Raw genomic sequence first — 18,266 nt, 5'->3', positions numbered from 1 at the left:
GTCTGATTTTGTAGTGACTGGGTCTCCTTATACCTCTTGGTCAAGTTTCCACCAATTTTTCTTCATAACTGTAGCCTTCTTCACTTAATAGCACTATTTTACATCGCTTCCTGGGTGACCAGTCAACTCTTTGCACCATTTCTTTAATTTTATTATGTTTTACAAGCTCACTATATGAAAGAACACCAAAAAATAACCCAAAGAACTTGAAAGCAATCACATAACACACTGACAAATGTCCTCCTCTCAGCTCCAGTACATAACATCAATAGCTGAATCCTACTGTGACCTGATTGGATCACTGCCAAAAGAAGATGACACCTGATGGGCTCTCTAAACACATGCTCATTGGCTACATTTAAATGAAGGAAAGCTACTGCATTATCAACCTAAGCAAGTTGTGCTTCCTTTTTCTGGTTATTTGGCTATAACTTTTGATAGAATACAGATAATTGAACATTACATTCTTCATGAAATGATCTTCCCATTGATAAAGAATTTTACGGTATTACTCCAAAAGAAAGTGGTGTTATGAGCCATCAAACCTCAAAAATACATGTTTTCCAAAAGGTTCCCCCAGTTTTGGCTGCTAGGGTGGGCTGGTGGCCATCCCTGCCTCCTGAGGTCTGATCCAGCCACAGGGCTCTTCTTGCTTACGCCAACCTGACTTCCTTTGCTTCCTTGGGGAGAATGCAAGAAAACAGGGGTGTCCAACAAGTAGATCTGGATCCACTGGTCAATCCCCTGGAGATTTCCAGCCCCTCCCCCATCCTGTAGATCACTAGAACGGAAGTGATGCTGTCTCCTTAGCGACCGATCGCTGAGCACTTTTCATTCATTAAACCTGAAAACACCCCCCAAAAAGGGATTTTCCTCTCTAAAAAAAGCTCAACAACTGACCCCCCCCCCGAGGTTGATCATAATCATGTGAGTAGATCGCGGTCTCTTCGAAGTTGCATGTCCCTGCAAAAAAGTTCTCCAAACTCTGCCGCAAGTCCTTCAAGTATTTATTTCTGAAGGCAGACGCCGTCCACAATAGCTCATGGCTGAAGATCCCCAAGATGTGGGGCGGGGGGGATCCGTGAGCCCAACTCCCACCAAACCATATATTCCCCCCACCTCCCCAGCATTCTTAAGGGGAGGGAACTGCTACGGGTTCTCTGCCTGGTCACCCACACCACAAGGATCCAGAGGAGCAGAGCTGATCTCTGTCAGGTTGCCTCCCTTAGGGAGGGAGGGCCGGCACCTCTGTGCAGGGACCACTGCTCCCCACCCCCAAGTCCCTGCCAAACTGGGCGCCCCTAGCTACTCGAGGAAGTGGATCTAGGCCACCCCATTCCCTGGCCTCAGGTTGACGGGGGATTTTCTTCTGGGCTGTTCTCCTCTTTGTCAGTCGAGTCCTCCCCCTTCTTCTCCAGTTCGAAGTTCTGAAAGAAGACAAGAGAAAGTTGGAACAGCAAAACATCAGAGAAAAAGGCCAGTCCACCTCTTGGGGGGCTCCGGCATGGAATCTTTCCTTCCAAGTCCTTCTCAGTTCCAACAGTCACTACAGGCAGCAGCAATTGAGGCTTCTGCTGTCCCAGTTTGCATCTGCCTATCTGAGTTTGTCCATAAAGAAGGCTGATCGCCAAAGAATGGATGCTTTTGAATTATGGTACTGGAGGAGACTCTTGAGAGTCCCATGGACTCCCAGAAGATCAAACCTATCCATTCTGAAGGAAATCAGCCCTGAGTGCTCACTGGAAGGACAGATCCTGAAGCTGAGGCTCCAAGACTTTGGCCACCTCATGAGAAGAGAAGACTCCCTGAAAAAGACCCTGATGTTGGGAAAGATGGAGGGCACAAGGAGAAGGGGACGACAGAGGATGAGATGGTGGGACAGTGTTCTTGAAGCTACCAGCATGAGTTTGACTAAAATGTGGGAGGCAGTGGAAGACAGGAGTGCCTGGCGTGCTCTGGTCCAGGGGGTCACGAAGAGTCGGACATGACTGAACGACTAAACAACAACAATGTAAGTTTGAGATTGTCTTCACTGTATTTAAATTACTGTTCTTGTATTAATTTTTTTTGCAAAGTGCCAATTGAACACAGGGCATATACTAACTATTAAGTACGACTACCACCCATCCCAGTAAGGAGGAAGCCACTGCTGACATCACCCTGTTCCTCTTGCCGCAGCACCTGGCTTTTTCATCACAGAAGAAACAAGGGCCTTGCTGCTCTGGCTGTTTTTTATTGCTCGATCCCTGACAGCAGCTGCTCTCACCTGCAGCCAGAAGCGAGAGTAGCAGGGAAGAGCAGGTATGGCCACAGAGGAAAAGGAAAGCAGCTGGAGTCCGTAGCTGCTGACAGTGGACGTGCGGCAGGGGTGGGACTGGCAGCTGGGCCCATGAGCCAAGGCGAGGGGTGGAAACGGCTCTTCGGCCGCAGCCAGCTGTAGTGACTGTCAAAACCAGAGGTCACTACAGGCTTGCGGGGGCTTCAAAGCAGTTCAGTTAAAAGGCAGTTCAGTTGCTGTGATCCCTGCATTGCAGGGGTTTGGTCTAGATGACCCCCCTGGGTCCCTTCCAACTCTATAAAGTGCTGGGTTCTATGCTCTCCCAAAGGAATGCGGTGCAAGTCTCCAAGGGCTTGGGTGCCTCACAAGGAGAGGGTGCGGGAACACACAGGGGAGATTTGCTCTTACTTCCAGTTCCTTCAAGACTTCATCCATAAAGTCTTCTGAATTCTGTTTGTAGGCCACAGCCAGCTTGATGGCATCGTTGAAGACCTGGTGGGAGAGGAAGGGAGACCACTGAAGAGGTAAGAAGGTGGGCTCTGGGTTTCTCCCACCCCTTTTTCCACAGTAGGAGGGCGGCTGCCAAGCCGATTCCACCACCCATCAGCTCCTCCCCCCAGGAAGCCTGCCAGCCTCAGGTCCTGCCTCCCTCCCAGGCGAAAGCTCTCTCCTACCTTCACCACATTGGTGCCATCTGCAGCAGACACAAAATAGAAGGGAAGGTTGAACTTCCGCGGAAAGCTGAAGCCTTTCTGAGTCACCTTCATGTCGGCTGGAGGAGCAAAAGAGGAGGTCATTGCTCAAGGAGCCATTGTGGGGAAGGCACACTGCCTAGGTAGCGCCCGCTTGATCGTTTTAAAAAGCAAGGCATGCAAGTTTAATAAAGCGCTCATCTTTCTCCCTGTGATTGCTATTGTTTAAAATACAAAGTCTAGTACAATGATGTTGAAAAACTGCTCCATGAATAGGGGGCAGGAAGGAAGGTGGTTAACGTCACTAATGCTAGCCACTCAGTGCTGTGCCCAACCAGCTTCTGCAGAACTACCTTCCTCCACTGGCTTCGACCCAGGAGAGAAAGCAGATTATTTTCATTACTGCATTCAGAAAAGAACTGGCTTTCTGGGCAGGATTGACGCCAGCGGAGCAGTGGGAGCTGGTCAACTCGGGCAAATGGGGCACTGCCCTGCCAATCAGTTCACCCTCAGCCAGCCGCCTGTCAAGGATTCTGAAGTCCAGAGGCTGAGTGCTAAGTTGAAAACCAACAAGTTAAAGTGGCCTGACACTCCCCTACACTTTTTGCCCCCCCCTTCTCTTTGATATGAGGGATTTCTCTGTTCCCCTCTTTAAGTGTGTGCTGCAGGGGAGCACGGCAGGGCCTTTGCAGTGGTGGCACCCCATGCGCAATAGCCTCCCTTGCTGCAAGATTGTCACAAGAGTGCCTGGGCTAAAATTTTCTATCAAAAACTTCACTCTTGTGGTTTATCACAACAGCTACTCACTTTGGGTTTTAGTAAAGCAAACAGTCTAATTTGTCAGCTCCTACGATAACGAGTGTCAGAACAACTTGGCCACAATAAGGAAATTCTGCCCGTGGTAAGACTTTTTTCCACCTTCCCATTTCGACTCTCTGGCACCCTATCTGCATAACCTAGCAATTTTAAAATACAGACACGCTTTTGCTCTCGCAAGATTGAATGTATTGCCCTCGGCTGTACTTGAGGGACGATTCCAACAGATTTCTCACGAGAAACGCTTCTGTCCCTGTGGAGATGGCAGTACTGATTCGGTGGCACATGCCCTTTTGGCTTGCACTCTTTATAAAGACTTGAGGAATAAGGTTATCACCCCTCTTTTATTGTCCATTCCGGGTCGCCTGACCACTGCCACAGCATCCTTTCTCTTGGCAGATCAAGAGAAGCAGGCCAAATGTTGCAAGGTTTTTATCTGGGGCAGTTGGAATAAGATCCACTATTTGACCATTGATTCAAAACCCTAAAATGTATTTTATATAATTGACTTTTTATTTCTGTTCTTTGTATATTGTATTGTTGTTTCATTGCTATGACTGATGGCTGACGCAAATAACGATTCATTCATTCATTCATTCAATGGCCCTACCTTAGGAAAGCCTGCCTGGCCACCACACGGTGTGCCTTGTGGCAGCCAGCAGGAATTTCTGCTTCTTTGCTATGCGGGAAGGGAAGGGATTCTCCGACCACTGAACTCATCCTGCTGCCCAACAGATGCTCCTAATTCATGTGGTTGCTGAGGCTTGTGAGCTTTGCTTTTACAACTACAGGCCAGCACACATCTGATCTCTCCCCCAGTGATCCTCCAGAGCTCCAAGGAGACCCACCATCGATTTTGTTGGCAACCACAATGCAAGGGATCTGGGGGCGGAACTCCCGCAGCTCCTTGTACCAACTGTTCAGGTTCTTGTAGGTGACCTTTCTCTGGACGTCAAAGACCTGGCAAGAGAGAGGGGAAGAGCCCATTGCAGACACAGGTGGCACTCTGGCCTGAAATAGTCAAGAATCCAGTCCAGACCCCGGCAATCACAGCTAAAGAATCCATTAAAGATGGCTATCCAACTTCTGCTTAGAAACCTCCAAGGGAGGAGAGTCCACCACCTTCCCAGGAAGCCCGTTCCACCATTGAATGACTCTTACAGCCAAAAAGTTTTTGGTGTTTCGCAACTTTGACCTGTTGCAGGACCTTAGCCAGACCTTAGCAGAGCATATACCTGAAGGAGCGTCTCCACCCCCATCGTTCAGCCCGGACACAGAGATCCAGCGCCGAGGGCCTTCTGGCGGTTCCCTCATTGCGAGAAGTGAGGCTACAGGGAACCAGACAGAGGGCCTTCTCGGTAGTGGCGCCCGCCCTGTGGAACGCCCTCCCATCAGATGTCAAAGAGATAAATAATTACCTGACATTCAGAAGACATCTTAAGGCAGCCCTGTTCAGGGAAGTTTTTAATATGTAACGCTGTACTGTTTTTAACACTGATTGGGAGCCGCCCAGAGTGGCTGGGAAAACTCAGCCAGATGGGCGGGGTATAAATAATAAATTATTATTATTATTATTATTATTATTATTATTATTATTATTAGCAGCAGCAGCGTTCCGAAAAGCAATCAGTTGCAGGCAGGATGGACGAAGCAGGAACAAAATGCTGCTACCAGTAACTTGTTTACTTAGAGGTGTTTATTATTTACAGCAGACTTCAAGTTACTGTGTACAAGAACAGAACAGATACGGATCTTAACTAGCTCTCTCTTAACAAACGCCAAACGACTCCACACTGACCAACAACCTTTCCAGTCGGTTAGGTCATAAGTCATCATGCCTGTGTGAGACCTCAACCAATGGTAGAGATGTACCTAAGGTCTCATATCTCCAGGCAGAATTACTCCTCTGCTCAGTACCCTTGGCTTTCGGCCAACTCTTAATTGACTTCGTGCGAAGCTGCACGCAGAAGAAAAATCTCAACACTCCCTCACAGCTCACACGGAGCAATTAACTTCTGAGCACATACAAAGTATTCATCCTAATAAAAAAATTCCTTCCAGTAGCACCTTAAAGACCAACTAAGTTAGTTCTTGGTATGAGCTTTCGTGTGCATGCACACTTCTTCAGATCTGAAGAAGTGTGCATGCACACGAAAGCTCATACCAAGAACTAACTTAGTTGGTCTTAAGGTGCTACTGGAAGGAATTTTTTTATTTTGACTATGGCAGACCAACACGGCTACCTATCTGTAGAAGTATTCATCCAACTTTGCAAACCCAAACATTCACACATTTGCTTGTTTTTTACAAACAACAACGGTTTCGTCAAGATGTCAGCAATGTTTAACGTCCCCAAAAGTTTGACCTAGTTATGGAATCACAGAGTTGGAAGGGACCCTGAAGATCATCTTGTCCAATCTCCTGCAATGCAGAAATTTGCACCCTCCCTATACAGGGATCAACTCGACCTCATGTTTAGTTGGAATCTCCCTTCTTGCAATTTGAAGCCACTGCTTTGGGTCCTCCCCACAGGAGCAGCAAAAGAGGGTAGGCCCCGAACCAGTAACTTGAGGGGCTGGCTGGGGGGGACGGGGGCGGCAGAATTGCAGGGTCCAAATGCCTCCAGGGAAAAGCATGCTCTGCGGGAGCTAGCAGGAATGCCAAAGGCCTCCAGTCTTAAACAAGGTCGTGTTTTGCAGCATGCGAAGAGTGATTCCCTGCCCCACGGCTGGCCAAGAGAAACCACAGTGCAACAGACCCATAGCTGGGGCAACAGATGCCTCCACCCAGCAACTGAGCTATTGGGAGCTCTTTATTTATCCATTTTATATTATTTATTTATTTATTTATTTATTTATTTATTTATTTATTTATTTAATTTCTATACCACCCTATACTCGAAGGTCTCAGGGCGGTTCGCATAAAATATCAAATACATAAAATCAAAACAAAAGCAACCCAATAAAAAAGCTCTAAAAGAGCCAGCATTTTTTAAAAAGAATATACTGTATTTTTCGCACCATAGGACGCACCGGACAATAGGACGCACTTTGTTTTAGAGGGGGGAGAACAAGAAAAAAAAATTCTCCCCCTCTCTGCCCAGCGCCCCTTCAGTGAAGCGGCAGGAGGCGCTGCACAGAGAGGGGGAGAACTTTCCCCCTCTTGTTTTCCCGCTCTAAAACAAGGTGCCGTTCAGGCGGCTACCTTGGAAGCCTGGAGAGCGAGAGGGGTCGGTGTGCACTGACCCCTCTCGCTCGCCAGGCTTCAGGTTCCTTTCGACCTGCTCTTTGGGGCTGGCGGGGGCAAGCCCACCACCAGCCCCATAGAGCAGGTCAGGGAGCAGCGGAAAAGCGCAGCGGAGAGGCTCCTGCCATAGCCGCGCGTCACCTCTCCAGCCGAGAGAGGGTCGCGGGGCTATGGCGTCTTCGCTCCATAGGACGCACACACATTTCCCCTTCATTTTTGAAGGGGAAAATGTGCGTCCTATAGAGCGAAAAATACGGTAGGATGTAGATCAAGTTCGGCAAAGGCCTGGTTGAAAAGGAACGTTTTTGCCTGGCACCTAAAGGTGTATAATGAAGGCGCCAGGCGAACTTCCCTGGAGAGAGTATGCCACAGATGGGGAGCTACTGCAGAGAAGGCCCCATTCTTGTGTTGCCACCCTCCTGACCTCTCGCGGAGGCGGCACATGAAGAAGGGCCTCAAAAGATGATCTCAGGGTCCAGGTAGGTTCATATGGGAAGAGGCGGTCCTTGAGGTACTGTGGTCCTGAGCCGTTTTAAGGCTTTATAGGTCAAAACCAGCACTCTGAATTGGGCCCAGAAACTAATTGGTCACCAGTGCAGCTAGACCAGGATTGGTGTAATATGCTCAAACTGTCTTGTTCTGGTGAGCAACCTGGCTGCTGAAATCTGCAACAGCTGAAGTTTCCGAACTGTCTTCAAAGGCAGCCCTATGTATAACGCATTGGATGTGCAAAATTCTGCACAGGATTTCCTACTGTAGAATCCCGGCTCTGCAGAATACTCACATCCCATAACACGAGTCGCATACGGAAGTCTAGGCTGACCCAGAACAAGCAGGGGGAAAGACGCAGCTCCGTGGAAGAGCTTGGCGAAGAACACACAGCACAGCACAGCACAGCCCAAGCCAAAGCCTCGCCCGAACTTCTCAAAGCCACACCAGGCTTCCCCGCTTCCAGCCTGCCACCCCTGGTGCCCCCTCTGCAGCCCCCGCCCAAAAGGCAGCCCACCCACTTACCATGATACAGGCGTGAGCCTTGTAGTAGTAGGAAGCATGCATGCTCTGGAAGCGCTCCTGCCCAGCCGTGTCCCAGAAGTCTGAAAAGCAGGAATGGCCCATGGCTGCATTAACCACAGCGGGGAAGAAAGCTCCACTTCTAGCTTACCCAGGGGTTTAGAAAGTTGATCATAGAATCATAGAATCATAGAGTTGGAAGAGACCACAAGGGCCATCGAGTCCAACCCCCTGCCAAGCAGGAAACACCATCAGAGCACTCCTGACATATGGTTGTCAAGCCTCTGCTTAAAGACCTCCAAAGAAGGAGACTCCACCACACTCCTTGGCAGCAAATTCCACTGTCGAACAGCTCTTACTGTCAGGAAGTTCTTCCTAATGTTTAGGTGGCATCTTCTTTCTTGTAGTTTGGATCCATTGCTCCGTGTCCGCTTCTCTGGAGCAGCAGAAAACAACCTTTCTCCCTCCTCCATGTGACATCCTTTTATATATTTGAACATGGCTATCATATCACCCCTTAACCTCCTCTTCTCCAGGCTAAACATGCCCAGCTCCCTTAGCCGTTCCTCATAAGGCATCGTTTCCAGGCCTTTGACCATTTTGGTTGCCCTCCTCTGGACACGTTCCAGTTTGTCAGTGTCCTTCTTGAATTGTGGTGCCCAGAACTGGACACAGTACTCCAGGTGTGGTCTGACCAGAGCAGAATACAGTGGCACTATTACTTCCCTTGATCTAGATGCTATACTCCTATTGATGCAGCCCAGAATTGCATTGGCTTTTTTAGCTGCTGTGTCACACGGCATCACCCTGATGCAGGGTTTAATCTGCTCCCAGCCTATCTTAACTTTTAAAGTTAGCGCTGAGGAGGTCACTTTGTGATAATTCTATCACTTTACATTTCTTGGAAACCTGAAATCCCTCTGAGGTTTTCTGATGATCAATGTGGTGTGCAATTGAATAAATAAAGGAATAAATCTCTAGATCAGCGGTTCTCAACCTGTGGGTCTCCAGATGTTGTTGGACTACAACTCCCACCATCCCTGAGCTCTGGCCTTGCTAGCTAGGGGTGATGGGAGTTGTAGTTTAACATCTGGGGTCCCACAGGTTGAGAAAGGCTGCTCTAGAGACAAGCGCACACTGGTCAGAATCCTTCTTGAGAGATTAGCAGGTGAAGGAGGATATAGAAGCTCTTCCTGCATCGCCAAGGGCAACAGGAAAACAAGGCTTCCTGTCTGTGATCTGCCTGGCTTATCTTTTCCCGGCCCCAGCTAGCCCACCCCTGGTAGCTCACTACTGGGTGGAGTGGGGGTGGGGGAAAGGAGGAAGCAAAGAAAATTTAATATCTCACCCATCTTCTGTATTTACTCCTTGATGATGAGCCTGAGTAAACCAAAACTCACTGGGTGTGAAACTTTTTCTCTTACCTGCTTTGCTTTCTGTGCTCCTCCTCCCCCCCAAAAACAAAACTTGCCCAGGGTCTCCTCCTCTTTATTATTATGTATTTCATAAAAATTATGCACTGCTTGATTATAAAACAAACAAACAAACCTCAAAGTGGCTTGCAAAAAACTTATCAACAAGAGAAGTTAAGAATAATTTGAGACTTTCGAAAAGTGAAAATAACAATATCCTGAAAACATATTAAAACTCGCATCAACTGGGTTTTTAACATCTATATGAAGCCGCTGGGAGAGATCATCAGGGGGTTTGGGCTGGGTGTTCACCAGTATGCGGATGACACCCAGCTCTACCTCTCTTTCAAATCAGAACCAGTAGAGGCAGTAAAGGTCCTGTGTGAGTGTCTGGAGGCAGTTGGAGGATGGATGGTGGCTAACAGATTGAGGTTGAATCCTGACAAGACAGAAGTACTATCCTTGGGGGACAGGGGATGGGTGGGTATGGAAGACTCTCTGGTCCTGAATGGGGCAACTGTACCCCTGAAGGACCAGGTGCGCAGCCTGGGAGTCATTTTGGACTCCCAGCTGTCCATGGAGGGGCAGATCAGTTCTGTGTCCGTAGTAGCTGTCTACCAGCTCCATCTGGTATGCAGGATGAGATCCTCCCTGCCCGTGGACTGTCTCACCAGAGTGGTGCATGCTCTGGTTATCTCCCGCTTGGACTACTGCCATGCGCTCTACAAGGGGCTACCTTTGAAGCTGACCCGGAAACTACAATTAATCCAGAATGCGGCAGCTAGACTGGTGACTGTGAATGGCCGCCAAGACCATATAACACCGGTCCTGAAAGACCTACATTAGCTCCTAGTACGTTTCCGAGCACAATTCAAAGGGTTGGTGCTGACCTTGAAAACCCTAAACGGCCTCGGCCCAGGATACCTGAAGGAGCATCTCCACCCCCATCGTTCTGCCCGGACACTGAGGTCCAGCGCCAAGGGCCTTCTGGCGGTTCCCTCGCTGTGAGAAGCCAAGTTACAGGGAACCAGGCAGAGGGCCTTCTCGGTAGTGGCACCCACCCTGTGGAACGCCCTCCCACCAGATGTCAAAGGAATAAACAACTATCTGACATTCAGAAGACATCTGAAGGCAGCCCTGTTCAGGGAAGTTTTTTAATGACTGATGTTTTAACGTATTTTTAATCTTCTGTTGGAAGCTGCCCAGAGTGACTGGGGAAGCCCAGCCAGATGGGCGGGGTATAAGTAATAAATTATTATTATATTATTATAATGCTAAATACATCATAAATGAGCCACCATAGCTGCTAGAGGACCATGAACGTTTGTGTCCCAAGCTTTTTAGAGTTGTTGAAACGCAGGGGGCGCTGTGTGTTAAACCACAGAGCCTAGGACTTGCCGATCAGAAGGTTGGCGGTTCGAATCCCCGCGATGGGTGAGTTCCCATTGCTCGGTCCCTGCTCCTGCCAACCTAGCAGTTCAAAAGCACCTCAAAGTGCAAGTAGATAAATAGGTACCGCTATGGCGGGAAGGTAAGCGGTGTTTCCGTGCACTGCTCTGGTTCGCCAGAAGCGGCTTAGTCCTGCTGGCCACATGACCCGGAAGCTGCACACCAGCTCCCTCGGCCAGTAAAGCGAGATGAGCGCCGCAACCCCAGAGTCAGCCATGACTGGACCTAATGGTCAGGGGTCCCTTTACCTTTACCCATATACGAAACCCAAGGGGCATACTGGTTGCCACATGTCATTTCCCTCCCCAGCTCTCCTACTACCCCACTAAACTTTGCATGAATCCACTGGGAGGTTTCCTGATCTGAAAGGGGCAAGATGCAAGCAGCTTCCCCCAGAGCTGGTGCCACTCCGAAAGGGAGTAGGAGAGACCCCTGTTCCCGAGTCCCACGGGGCCCAAAGCTGCCCTGCCCAGCAAGGCTCTCACCCACGAGGATCGTCTTGCCATCCACGGTCGCTGTGTGCTTGTAGAGTGTCAGGGCGAAGGTGGAGAGCTGGTGAGGCTTGCTGCGGGTGCGAGTCAAGGCGCCTTTCAAGCAATGTCACCGTTTTTAAATCTAACCATGTGTGCACCAGAGAAACTTGATATCAGATGGCCGTCATTCCACCATTAAGCAACGGATGCAGCCATCAGCTACCTGCCAGGACACCTCCCTGCCCTTTTATTGCTTATTTATTTTATTTATCTACCACTCTACATCGAAAGATTTCTGGGCGGTTCACGGGAAAAATACAGGATAAAAACAAGTAAGTGAAACAAAACAGCAAAACTATAATGCCCCCCAACACATTTAAAAGGCTGTAGAATATTAATCCGCCAAAACCCTGGTTGAAGAAAAATATTATAAGCAAAATGACTATTAGGTATTTAAACCATTTCCGCTCCCTATCAAAGAAAAGTGTCCGCCCAAAACACCTAATACTTCATTAATTAATATAAGAGAAGCTTATATTATACACCTATTGCTCAGGCGAGGGGGTTCACTTAAAAGGTGAAACTAATATATGAGATATCACACTTATAACAAATAAAGGCCTGACATATCTCGCTTTGCATGTCATGAGTCTATCTCATATATTAGTTTCACCTTTTAAGTTGAATTACTGAAATAAATGAACTCTTCCACGCTATTCTAATTTTTTGAGTTTCAGCTGTATGTGGGGGAGGTGTATACAGTATGCAAAAACGGATAAGCTGCAGACAGAATTGCAGAAGGGACCCTGGGGGTCATCAATTCCAACCCTCTGCAATGCAGGCATTTCGCAGCTCTCCCATATGGGGATCAAACCTGCAACCTTGGCATTATCAGCATCGCGCTCTAACCCAGGCTTTCCCAAACTTGGGTCTCCAGCTGTTTTGGGACTACAATTCCATTCCCATCATCCCTGACGACTGGTCCTGCTAGCAAAGGATGATGGGAGTTGTAGTCCATAAAGCGGCTGGAGGCCCAAGTATGGAAACTGCTCTAACCAGTAAGAGCCGTTGCCGTGAGTGCAAGGGAGTTTTAATCTCAAACAAGCAAAGGAATTAAATGCCGCCAACACCCCCACCCCTTTCTGGGCTGCAGTTTATGTAAGTTTGCAAGATCTCAAAGGATACAACCCATCCAGGAGAAAGCGTTCCATTAACCTGAAAGAGAAGGAAACAGAAGCCTAGTGAGGAATGGGCCCGTTCAGAAAAATCACAGAGGTGTAAAGATAAAAAGGCTTTGTTGGCCACAGACTCTTCCCCCAACTCTCAGAATAATCTGCATCCTCCATTCTGAGCTGCGCCACAGAATACGGACTTTTTGGCTACTTGCCACAATGGCTGCACTCTACTTCTGGGGCCAGTGGGAGTTGTAGTCCCAAATCAGCGCCAGATTTATGTATAAGCTAAACAAGCTATAGCTTAGGGCCCCACTCTCTTGGGGGGGGGGCAAAAATTGAAAGGCAAAAAACCCGGATGTACATTTCCAAAATAGAAGATGAAAAACCAATAAAATAAAACCTACATTCAGCAACAGTGTTGTGGTGTTGTGCAGGGTCCTATGATGTAAGTCATGGGCCCCGCCTGCTAGCCTGCTCCCTAAAATATCACTGGTTTAATATACTTCTTCTTAATTGTATTTCACTATTTATATTTTAGCGGCAGCTAAAAAAGCCAATGCAATTCTGGGCTGCATCAATAGGAGTATAGCATCTAGATCAAGGGAAGTAATAGTGCCACTGTATTCTGCTCTGGTCAGACCTCACCTGGAGTACTGTGTCCAGTTCTGGGCACCACAGTTCAAGAAGGACACTGACAAACTGGAACGTGTCCAGAGGAGGGCAACCAAAATGGTCAAAGGCCTGGAAACGATGCCTTATGAGGAACGGCTAAGGGAGCTGGGCATGTTTAGCCTGGAGAAGAGGAGGTTAAGGGGTGATATGATAGCCATGTTCAAATATATAAAAGGATGTCACATAGAGGAGGGAGAAAGGTTGTTTTCTGCTGCTCCAGAGAAGCGGACACGGAGCAATGGATCCAAACTACAAGAAAGAAGATTCCACCTAAACATTAGGAAGAACTTCCTGACAGTAAGAGCTGTTCGACAGTGGAATTTGCTGCCAAGGAGTGTGGTGGAGTCTCCTACTTTGGAGGTCTTTAAGCAGAGGCTTGACAACCATATGTCAGGAGTGCTCTGATGGTGTTTCCTGCTTGGCAGGGGGTTGGACTCGATGGCCCTTGTGGTCTCTTCCAACTCTATGATTCTATGATTCTATGATTCTATATACAGTGGTACCTCTGGATACGCACACCTCCAGTTGTGTATCCTTCAGGATGCAGATGCTGCAAACCCAGAAGTATTTTTCCGGGTTTCGCCGTGCGCGCATGCGCAGAAGCGGTCCCTCTGGTTGCGGAAACCTCGGGATCCAACCAGAGCTCTGGAACGGATCCTGTCCGCAACTGGAGGTACCACTGTACTACTTCTTAATTGTACTTCAGTTCAACAATTACTTTGATAAAATACATATTTTGTAATGTGCAAATGGCTTTAGATACCTATTAGGTCCATAAATGACCACATAGCATATATTCAACACGAAAAAACAGCAGCAATTTGTTGTTGGCAAAGGACAGCCGGACACAGAAAGGGCCCCATTACCTTCAGGAGCTTAGGGCCTCATCAAACCTAAATCCGGCCCTCTCCAAAACACAGAGAGGGTGCCATATATCTATGCTGCCCGTCCAAAGAAAACCTCTGTAAAGGAAATGGAAACGTCAGCGACGGAAGCAAAGCGCAGAACCTCCGGGCGGGAATAGTCAGATAAGCCAGACATCCTTTGGGACTTTTTCTCGGCCACTCACTTGGACTTCCCCACTGCGCTGTCCCCAAGGCAGATAATCTTCACGTTCTCATCAGCGTCGTATTTCTCCTGATCCAGCTCCAGGCTGGCGTCTCCATCGGCCATCTCCTCAGCCATCGGACTTTGGCAGGATCAGCGCGGCACCTGTAAGGCCAGAGGGACAACGGTGGAACTATGCATCCTCTTAGGCCTGGTACCTGGCAACCCTCTTTTCCATTGGTAGGCAAACTAAGGCCCGGGGGCCAGATCCGGCCCAATCGCCTTCTAAATCTGGCTCGCGGATGGTCCGGGAATCAGCGTGTTTTTACATGAGTAGAATGTGTCCCTTTATTTAAAATGGATCTCTGGGTTATTTGTGGGGCATAGGAATTCGTTCTTCTTTTTTCGTTCTTTTTTAATAGTCTGGCCCCCCACAAGGTCCGAGGGACAGTAGACCGGCCCCCTGCTGAAAAAGTTTGCTGACCCCTGGAGTCTTTTCCCTGCTCAGACTGGAGCTTGCCACAGGGCAAAGGGGATGCCAAATACTCCAGTCAGGGTTAGGTTTTACCGTAAAGCCTTGAAGCGATTTTGACTCAATTTTTAAATTTGAAATGGCAATATTAATTGATAATGAAATTAAAGAAAATCGCAGCTTCCTAAGAGCAATAGGCAGACAGCCTTTGCAATCTAAAAGACATGGCACAAAAGGGAAACAAATTAAATTGATTAGGTTTCCCACGGCTTTTCCCACTAAGAAAGTTTGGAGGCAATTTACAAATTGCATAAATGATATTACTGCATTTATAGCAGATTTAATTTTGCAGGCATGCCACTGGTGCAGACCCTATTCCAAATGGCAGCCCTTTTATTGTTTTTATATAATGTGGTTTCTTTGGCGGGGGGGGGGGCGTGTTACCGGATTGTTGCTTTTATTTTGATTTTATATATTGTGGTTTTTATGTTGATCTTTTCTGTGAACTGACCTGAGACCTCCAGGTATAGGGCGGTATATAAATTCAATAAATAAATAAAAATAAACCGGGTGGGGATACAAATAACAAAAATGTTTAGGGGTACTCTCATTTTCCGACTTATATTGAAATACTGCCCGTCAATGAGGCCAAATTTAGATTCATCAAATGTTTAGGGGTATGCGTACCCCAGCTTCCCCTCAGAAAAAAAGCACTGATGATGATGATTATTGACTGCTGGCACCAGCGCCACCACCAGTGAATCATGGAGCCCACCTGGCACCAGAATGAGCCCCCCAACAAGGCTCTAAAAAAGGTTTAGGGGACTCTCATTTTCTGACTCATAGTGAAATACTGCCCCTCAATGTGCCAAGCTTAGATTTACCAAATGTTTAGGGGTATGCGTACCCCTGCGTCCCCCCAGAAAAAGGCACTGATTATTATTACTATTGACCGTTGGCACCACTACCAGTCAGGACCACCTGTGCGTCATGGGCACAGGCATGCAGAGCCCACCTGGCACCAGAATGAGCCCCCAGCCCAAGCAGGCATCTTTCCTGGCTGTGCTGCACCCCATTATTATTATTGTTGTTGTTATTATTATTATTAATCGCTGGCACCACCACCAGTCAGGACCATCTGTGCGTCGTGGGCACAGGCATGCAGAGCCCACCTGGCACCAGAATGAGCCCCCAAAAAACCGGCATCTTTCCTGGCTGTGCTGCACCCCATTATTATTATTGTTGTTGTTATTATTATTATTAATCGCTGGCACCACCACCAGTCAGGACCATCTGTGCATCATGGGCACAGGCATGCAGAGCCCACCTGGCACCAGAATGAGCCCCCAGCCCAAGCAGGCATCTTTCCTGGCTGTGCTGCACCCCATTATTATTATTATTATCGCTGGCACCACCACCAATCGGGACCACCTGTGTGTCATGGGCACAGGCATGCAGAGCCCACCTGGCACCAGAATGAGCCCCCCAAAAAACCAGGCATCTTTCCTGGCTGTGCTGCACCCCATTATTATTATTATTATCGCTGGCACCACCACCAATCGGGACCACCTGTGTGTCATGGGCACAGGCATGCAGAGCCCACCTGGCACCAGAATGAGCCCCCCAAAAAACCAGGCATCTTTCCTGGCTGTGCTGCACCCCATTATTATTATTATTATCGCTGGCACCACCACCAATCGGGACCACCTGTGTGTCATGGGCACAGGCATGCAGAGCCCACCTGGCACCAGAATGAGCCCCCCAAAAAACCAGGCATCTTTCCTGGCTGTGCTGCACCCCATTATTATTATTATTAATCGCTGGCACCACCACCAATCGGGACCACCTGTGTGTCATGGGCACAGGCATGCAGAGCCCACCTGGCACCAGAATGAGCCCCCCAAAAAACCAGGCATCTTTCCTGGCTGTGCTGCACCCCATTATTATTATTATTAATCGCTGGCACCACCACCAATCGGGACCACCTGTGTGTCATGGGCACAGGCATGCAGAGCCCACCTGGCACCAGAATGAGCCCCCCAAAAAACCAGGCATCTTTCCTGGCTGTGCTGCACCCCATTATTATTATTATTAATCGCTGGCACCACCACCAATCGGGACCACCTGTGTGTCATGGGCACAGGCATGCAGAGCCCACCTGGCACCAGAATGAGCCCCCCAAAAAACCAGGCATCTTTCCTGGCTGTGCTGCACCCCATTATTATTATTATTAATCGCTGGCACCACCACCAATCGGGACCACCTGTGTGTCATGGGCACAGGCATGCAGAGCCCACCTGGCACCAGAATGAGCCCCCCAAAAAACCAGGCATCTTTCCTGGCTGTGCTGCACCCCATTATTATTATTATTAATCGCTGGCACCACCACCAGTCAGGACCACCTGTGCATCATGGGCACAGGCATGCAGAGCCCACCTGGCACCAGAATGAGCCCCCCAAAACCAGGTATCTTTCCTGGCTGTGCTGCACCCCATTATTATTATTATTATTATTAATCGCTGGCACCACCACCAGTCAGGACCATCTGTGCATCATGGGCACAGGCATGCAGTGCCCACCTGGCACCAGAATGAGCCCCCCGCCCAAGCAGGCATCTTTCCTGGCTGTGCTGCACCCCATTATTATTATTATTATCGCTGGCACCACCACCAATCGGGACCACCTGTGCATCATGGGCACAGGCATGCAGAGCCCACCTGGCACCAGAATGAGCCCCCCAAAACCAGGCATCTTTCCTGGCTGTGCTGCACCCCATTATTATTATTATTATTATTAATCGCTGGCACCACCACCAGTCAGGACCATCTGTGCATCATGGGCACAGGCATGCAGTGCCCACCTGGCACCAGAATGAGCCCCCCGCCCAAGCAGGCATCTTTCCTGGCTGTGCTGCACCCCATTATTATTATTATTATCGCTGGCACCACCACCAATCGGGACCACCTGTGCATCATGGGCACAGGCATGCAGAGCCCACCTGGCACCAGAATGAGCCCCCCAAAACCAGGCATCTTTCCTGGCTGTGCTGCACCCTATTATTATTATTATTATTATTATTATTATTATTATTAATTCTTATTATTATTGGCTCTTTGCACCCCTCCCTTTGCCAGCCTCTAGTAGGGCAGCCCCCCTGCCCATAGGGGACCAGCAGAGACCCCCCCAAACTGGGGGGGGGGTAATCTCCCCACCTCCTAAGGCGAGGCAGCCCCCCCCAATACTGCCCCCTTGAAAAGCGAACCCCCCCCAGGGCCGGTTCCTCGGTGCCCCCCCAGCCCCCCAAGTGGGCAAAGCGGAGTGGGCCTCTCTACCCCCGCGCGCCCCCGCACCTCTCCGAGCCCCCGAGGAAGAGGGAGGCGCCTTCTTCGCCCCCTTCCCCGCCCAGGCGCCGCCTCGCCGGGCACAGAGGCTACGCGAGGCCGGGGCGCCCGCGCGGGAAGGTAGGCCTCGCCGGAGGAGGAAGAGACGGAGCGCCGCGTCGCCAAGGAGACCAGGGAAGGAG

The 18,266-nt window shown here is 49.1% G+C and overlaps 1 protein-coding gene across 1 annotated transcript; it reads right to left on the bottom strand.

Annotated features, from left to right (window-relative positions):
• Positions 1-991: 991 nt before the first annotated feature.
• Positions 992-18,240, bottom strand: RABL2B (RAB, member of RAS oncogene family like 2B). The gene is made up of 9 exons (XM_082239309.1): positions 18,094-18,240; positions 14,294-14,436; positions 12,563-12,592; positions 11,390-11,469; positions 8,047-8,126; positions 4,635-4,746; positions 2,953-3,050; positions 2,687-2,770; positions 992-1,427 (listed from the first exon to the last, which is right to left on the bottom strand). Exons 2-9 carry the CDS (start codon positions 14,407-14,409, stop codon positions 1,347-1,349), a joined length of 681 nt encoding a protein of 226 aa, XP_082095435.1. The 5' UTR covers positions 14,410-14,436; positions 18,094-18,240; the 3' UTR covers positions 992-1,346.
• Positions 18,241-18,266: the final 26 nt, after the last annotated feature.

This window comes from Podarcis vaucheri, assembly GCF_965113315.1.
Source record: "Podarcis vaucheri genome assembly, chromosome: 10".
Taxonomy (NCBI): Eukaryota; Metazoa; Chordata; class Lepidosauria; order Squamata; family Lacertidae; genus Podarcis; species Podarcis vaucheri.
This window is presented reverse-complemented; position numbering and strand designations above follow the sequence as displayed.

What these genes read in the sequence shown, in the direction of transcription:
- RABL2B (XM_082239309.1), bottom strand. Translation starts at nt 14,409, where the DNA reads ATGGCTGAGGAGATGGCCGATGGAGACGCCAGCCTGGAGCTGGATCAG. An exon ending in TGGCAAGACGATCCTCGTGG is followed by an intron (nt 8,127 to 11,389) that starts GTGAGAGCCTTG and finishes CCTGCTTTTCAG; the next exon opens with ACTTCTGGGACACGGCTGGG. An exon ending in AAGTCTTGAAGGAACTGGAA is followed by an intron (nt 1,428 to 2,686) that starts GTAAGAGCAAAT and finishes GTCTTCTTTCAG; the next exon opens with AACTTCGAACTGGAGAAGAA.